At 43.3% G+C, this 6915-nt stretch overlaps 1 protein-coding gene across 1 annotated transcript; it reads right to left on the reverse strand.

Annotated features, from left to right (window-relative positions):
• Nucleotides 1-298: 298 nt before the first annotated feature.
• Nucleotides 299-5628, reverse strand: LOC310860051 (kelch domain-containing protein 3-like; the record flags this gene model as incomplete). Its single annotated transcript, XM_083766812.1, has 2 exons — nucleotides 299-1145; nucleotides 5552-5628. 2 exons carry the CDS (start codon nucleotides 5626-5628, stop codon nucleotides 299-301), a joined length of 924 nt encoding a protein of 307 aa, XP_083622938.1.
• Nucleotides 5629-6915: the final 1287 nt, after the last annotated feature.

The following is a 6915-nucleotide window of genomic DNA, read 5'->3' on the forward strand; positions in this document are numbered from 1 at the left end:
ATAATGACACACCACTACGGGTCTTCTGGGACCCACTCGGATATTTTTACACATAATGACACACCACTACGGGTCTTCTGGGACTCACTCTGATATTTTTACACATAATGACACACCACTACGGGTCTTCTGGGACCCACTAGGGTATTTTTACACATAATGACACACCACTACGGGTCTTCTGGGACCCACTAGGGTATTATTTTTTACACACAATGACAGAACCGAGTTATAATTAATTATTCACCATTTTATTTGTTTTTATTGGGCTTCGTGGGTTTAGAGGACTGTTATCCTTTCAGTTGCTGTTCGCTATACGCATGGCTGCCAGTTCCCACCTGATGTTGTGTGGGAGTCCAGACTGCTCCAGACCGTACTGAATAACTGCTAGCTTACATAATGTCTTGAGGCTAGGACTGAGGTCTAAGACATACAGGTCACCAGGGTTGTTGGCTCCTCCCAAGAGGATGATGCGATCTCCCACCATGCAACAGCACATATCCTTCATCCTATGTGGGCGTGTCCCCTTGGGCTCAACCTTCTTCCAGGAGAAGGTCTCTGGGTTGAATTTCCACAGATCATTGACGCACTTCTCACCGTTCCAGCCACAAACTATGTACAGCTCTCCATTGTAGGTAAAGGCTGAATGATCCCTGCGTCGTACACTTTGTTTAGAAGGTGTGTCCAGCCAGAGGTTGGTCTCTGTGTCAAACACTCTGATGGTGGTGAGGTACCGACCCACCCAGCCTCCAAATACAAACATCTTTGTCCCGATGATGGTAGCAGAGTGATATGCTGTAGCAGGAGGTGGAGTTCCTCTGGTGTTAATTAAAGTCCAGACCATTGTGGTGGTGTCCAACTTGTACATGTCATTAGTGAGTCCAGTCTCGGTGTATCCTCCATGAATATACATGACCTTCCCCAAAACACAGGCTGAGTGGTACCACCTCCGCTTTGGAACGGTCCCAGAAACCTGTGGTTTGGACCATCTGTGGGCGTCGACATCAAATGCATAAAGAACATTGCAGTAAGGAATCCCTCCCCAGAGGTAGACAATATCTTCAATCAACACAGCTGTGTAGCCGTAGCGCCCAGAGGGAACCTCAACATGAGGTTTTCCTGTTCCAGGGGTCACTGGGGTCAACCTCCTCCAGCATAAAGACACAGTGTTGAAGACCTTAACTTCAATGTGACCTCTTCCCCTCAGGTTTCCGTCTCCTCCAAAGCAGTAGATCTCGTGTCCGACCACCACAGCAGCAGACTGGTCCTTCCCATGTTCTCCTTCCAGATGTATCGTCCAGTGAACCATTTCACAGCAGCAGCTCCACCGTCAATGAGTGTTGACAACTAGTTTACAGATTAACTTGTTAGGATGAAGGCAGCTCGGTTTCCTCGTTGCAAGTCTCTAACTGATGTTTTGAGTATCGGACAAGGCTTTATGAAGAACAATTACACCGTTGTGATGTCATTGCATGATTGCATCATAATTGTAGGATGGCTAATATGGTCACGCAATCTGATTGTCCATTTTGGCCAAACAGTCACTATTGCAATCCAGCCAGAATGCACTCTGTTCCTACCCGGAAGGAGGAGTGAAATCGCCTCATGCGCTTTTGAGCAACGTAATGCAAGTGGATGGGAGGAGAACTCGGATGCCACCTCTATTCATATATACTCTAAGGGGCAGACGCACGTTGTCTCAGTAAGACAGCCCCTCCCCCCTCTCCACAAGGTGGGGCGCGTGCAGCAAAGCATCATGGTCATTGTAGTCTGGAGTCTGGACTACATGTTTCAGTAAGACAGCCCATCTCCCCTATCCACAAGGTGGGGCGAGTGCAGCAAAGCATCATGGTCATTGTAGTCTGGACTACATGCCAACCTGCACACATTTTGTGTACCAACCACGCAATTCTAGGCGTATAGACACCTAGAATTGCGTGGTTGGTACACAAAATGTGTGCAGGTTGGCAGCTCTGTGTTGCAAATTTCAAATTGTGCTACTGTTATGCACTACAAATATTAACATTGAGTGACTGCAGTTTCTTCCAGCGGTGAAATGTCTCTTTAACTCAAGAGTTAAAACAGTCTTCTTCTGATCGTCTCTTCAGCAAATTGAATCAGCAAAGCATCATGGTCATTGTAGTCTGGACTACAGTGAGTGGATTGTGGTGGAGGAGAATATTTTATAATATAGGTCTTCAACGGTTAAAAGAAAACCCGCTGGAAATCGCTGGCCAGGGCAGCTAGAGACGATGTCTTACTCTGAGTTGAGTCTCGGAGAATAAAAATAATAATAAAATAAAAAAATGCTGTGACTATGAGCCCACTGCGCAAAAAGCATGTAATACGGATGTGTATATTACAGGAAAACTCCCGTTAAACTTTACAACAAACTCCGGTAAACTCAACGAATTGTACCGTCACACCTGCATATTACTGTATATTAACTGTAAATGTACCATCACACCTGTATATTACCGTATATTAACTGTATATGTACCATCACACCTGTATATTACCGTATATTAACTGTATATGTACCATCACACCTGCATATTACCGTATATTAACTGTATATGTACCATCACACCTGTATATTACCGTATATTAACTGCATATGTACCATCACACCTGTATATTACCGTATATTAACTGTATATGTACCATCACACCTGTATATTACCGTATATTAACTGTATATGTACCATCACACCTGTACATTACCGTATATTAACTGTATATGTACCATCACACCTGTATATTACCGTATATTAACTGTATATGTACCATCACACCTGTATATTACCGTATATTAACTGTATATGTCTGCTAAACTTGAGGTTAAGGGCAAAATACAGTGCCCATAATTGCCCGTAAACTCCTCTTTTCACGCAGTGTCCGTTCCGTAGTTATGGGAAGTCTTGTGATCACGTGATTTATGGCTCTACTCTTCTTCGTCATTCCTGGGATCATTCAATGAAAATAAATGGTACCCGCTGAAAAGACCACGTGACTCGCAGATGAGCCGATGGCGATGCGAGCCTTGGATTAGAAATGCCTTCGTCCAAGGCGGTCAAATGGGTTAAGCCATGTTACAGTAGAGGGTGTGTTTTACCGCGATTATTGATTATTTATTGGCACGACAGTGTTATTGGCGCACACACACACACACACACAGTCACACACCACTACGGGCAGTGGCGTGCACAGATAGACACTAGGGGGTGCTAGAGCACCCCCTGCCCTTTTGGCAATGTGCTCTTAAAAAAAAAGTTAAAAAAAGTTAAGGTTATTTGTAGTTTGTGGACGATGGTGACATTGATCAATTCTTGATAAAAACGCTTCTACTATATTATTTAGGCCCCCACAATCTAAAGCGATGTTTCTATGTCAGCGGTTCTTCGATTAAAAAAAAATTAGCAGACCTACAAGCGCTATGAGCTATGAGATCTGCTATTTTTCAAAAGCTAAAGCACCAAAATGGGTTCCCGCCCCAAAATGCGCTGTACAAGGTGCCCTTTTTTTTCACTTGAGCACCTGCCCCTCTAAATGTCTGTGCACGCCATAGCCACAATTTGCAACTCTAGATTTTTTTAATAATGGGATGAATCTAGAGTTGCAATACCCTCCATTGACTCCCTACTCATCTTTTTTGGTTTGCGATCTGCTTGTCTTAAACGACGTTAAACTCACCAACATTGCAGCTGCAGTCCAAGCTTGAATTATCCTCTTTCAATCTGCCGAGCTTGTTTTTCATAAAAATCCACCGTAGAGATGTTATGAGCTACTTTCTGTCAAGACATCCTCTGCAAGTGATTCTTTTTTTAAGTGTTGCAGTTTGGAAGCACTCGTTTTTTTTAACGGGTCGCGCTGCTGCCTCCTGCATTATGTGCAAATTCGAAACAGGTGGAACGCAGGGCCGTTCAGTGACATACGACGAGTGCTTCCAAACTCCAGCACTTAGAAAAATAATCACTTGCAGAGGATGTCTTGACAGAAAGTAGCTCATAACATCTCTACGGTGGATTTCCATTAAAGACAAGCTCGGCAGATTGAAAGAGGATAATTCAAGCGTGGACTACAGCTGCAATGTCATCCTAGCCCTCCAAGCAGAACCCAATGGTACTGAAGTTTCTGACATTTTTGACGACCCAGACCATGGGGTCCTGTTCCAGCAGTACCCTGCCACCTGGTACGCGGACATAATAAAACATAAACACCGTGTTTCTGGCCTGTCTGCGCTCTTTGACGACTTTTTTTCGTGTGAGGGCTTCTGAATCTGTGAAGTATAAGTACCTATACATACCGCTGCGAATATCTCCTGTGGCGCGGAAGCCGTTAAGTATTTTTACTGTTTGACCGATTTGGACGCTTTGATTCTTCTTTTCCTTCCTTGTTTATTGACACCTCATTGTACCGCCTATCTGGCTAGCTAGTGGCGCTATAGCTATGACAGAGCAGATCAGAGGCAGGGACGTAGCCGGCACAAGCCAACCGCACACCGGGAGGCGGTACAATTGGATGTCAATAAACAAGAAGAATCAAAGCGACCAAATCGGTCAAACAAAATAATTAACGGCTTCCGCGCCACAGGAGATATTCGCAGCGGAATGTATAGGTACTTATACTTCACAGATTCAGAAGCCCTCAAAGGAAAACAGGCAGTCAAACGGCGCAGATATGATGTTAGCGAGCATATTTATGTCCGCGTTCCAAAATTCCCATACGAAAATATAGATATGGACAGGGACCCTATACACAAAGCGACATCCAAATTTCAGAAAAGCAAATTGCGGCTATGCACGCCACTGGGCCGTTATATACACGCACAGCAGCAATATACAAAATAGGAACAGAATCAGACTTAATAAAATAAATCCACCCTACTGCAGCCCTGCATGCACTATGTCATTAAGACATGTGAATCCCTTGACTCCTTCAAAACCGCTCTCAAAGGGCACCTACGGATGGCTGCAATTCGAAACTGGCCTCTGTAAAATCTGAATCCCCCCCACACCCACCCCCCCCCCCCCCCCCTTCCCCCTCACTGTATAATGTATCTTTTCCCTTTTTGCTTCCTTTATGATGAATTCCTGTTCTGTTCTTTAACTACATAGAAATGTCTATTTGTATGTCTCTAAATGTTTTGATGAATTGAACAATGTGGACCCTGTTGTAAACAAGTGTAATGCTGTATTGGGTCGTCCACTCACAGTTGACAGTCTTTGTATTGAGTTTGTGCTTGAAATGTACTGTAATTCTACAAACTGTTAATAAATGTATCAATCAATCAATCAATCAATGGAATATAATGCCACGGTGCCTTCCTGGCCACCATGACACACACTTATAGCTAGTGCAGTGGCAGCAGTGCCCAGTCTTCCCATGCAGTGCCCACTCAAACGGCCTATGTGGTAATAAAAATAAAACAGTCACTCACCAACTTCACAGAAGAACGCGTCTGTTGTTGTGATTCCCGGAAAAAGGCATCGATAATCTGGTCTATCTAATCTATAGCGCTTCTGTCGTCCTGAATAATAACATCCTCCACCCGGTGTTGTAATCAGGCTCCCTCCTCTCCGTCAGTCCGTCGTTTTCAGACTCTGAATTCTCGTCCTCCGCCTCCATTGACCCAGTCCATAACAAGAACAGGATTGATTCACATTGCTATCGTGCTGCCCATTTTCTATCTCGTTATGATGATCTGTCTCACTGACACTGACTGTCTGTCTGCCTTCTTCTGTGACTGTGCTGCTGTGTGCTGTCGCAAAACCAAAACGGCCCGCCAAGTTTCCACCAATTTAGTACAACTACACCTGGTTGGCTCAAAGCATGTCAGGTGATGCGCGCCGCTCGCGTAACGTTACGTAAATAACGTACGTTGTGTACGTAATATATGTTATGTGCGTAACGTTACCCGAACGGGGCACTAGTGTTGCTGCAGGAGTGTGAATGATTATCGTGTGAATTGTATTGCTTACCTTTCTGAAAATGTATAATATGTGAACATTATATGTATGTTTATTTGGGTACATATTGTATGTGTATGCTGTGTGTGGTGCCTATGGTCTTTTATTGCTGTTCATTGTGACCTAGAAGGGCATGCAGGAGCAGAGCCCTGTGATTAGAGTGAGGCAGCATTGGTTGCACCTGTGTGAGCTGAACTCAGTCAGAACAAGCTGAGTTTCAGTGGTGCAAGGAGCTCTTCACACTAAAAAGAGTGTCCTTAAATAAAGAATATTAAAGAGAAGATAGCGTAGCTCTCCTAAAATAATCTGCAGAAGGTGCACACGGTATGTTACATGTTGGTGTTTTCTTTGTCTGTAAACAGGGTGGTAATTCTGTCGATTGTTTAATTGTTTGTTTTCATCTCATTGTATTTGTTTACATATAATACGGACGTCATGATTGACTGACAACAAGGACATTCATATTTCATGTTTAATTAATTGTGTTTAAAAGGATATTGTTATGTTTTGTGTTGCAGTTTTTCACGTTGTCTTGGGGAAATAAACAACCTTAAGATGTACACAAACAATTAAACGATCGACAGAATTAAAACACTGTTTAGGCTACAGACAAAGAAAACAACAACATGTAACATACCGTGTGCGCCTTCTGCAGATTATTTGACTGACTGACTGACTGTGACCGGTCTAATAAAGAGACAAGATTGCATTCCATAACATTTGGAATACTTTTAACTTAAAGGGATTGTGACATAAAAAAAAAGGTTTTGGAATTGTTCTTATTTTTTTTTAGGTTTTCTAATCTCAATTGCACCCAAAAAACATGAACTTTTATTTAACATTCAGTAGATTTTCTGTGATCTGGGGTTTTCTGGCTCAAACAGGTGCTCTGATTTGCCGGCAGTAAGTGACATCACTTACTGCAAATCCCATATGTCAATGGGAT

This window comes from Protomyctophum parallelum (genome assembly GCF_964188405.1).
Source record: "Protomyctophum parallelum genome assembly, chromosome: 6".
NCBI classification, from domain to species: domain Eukaryota; kingdom Metazoa; phylum Chordata; class Actinopteri; order Myctophiformes; family Myctophidae; genus Protomyctophum; species Protomyctophum parallelum.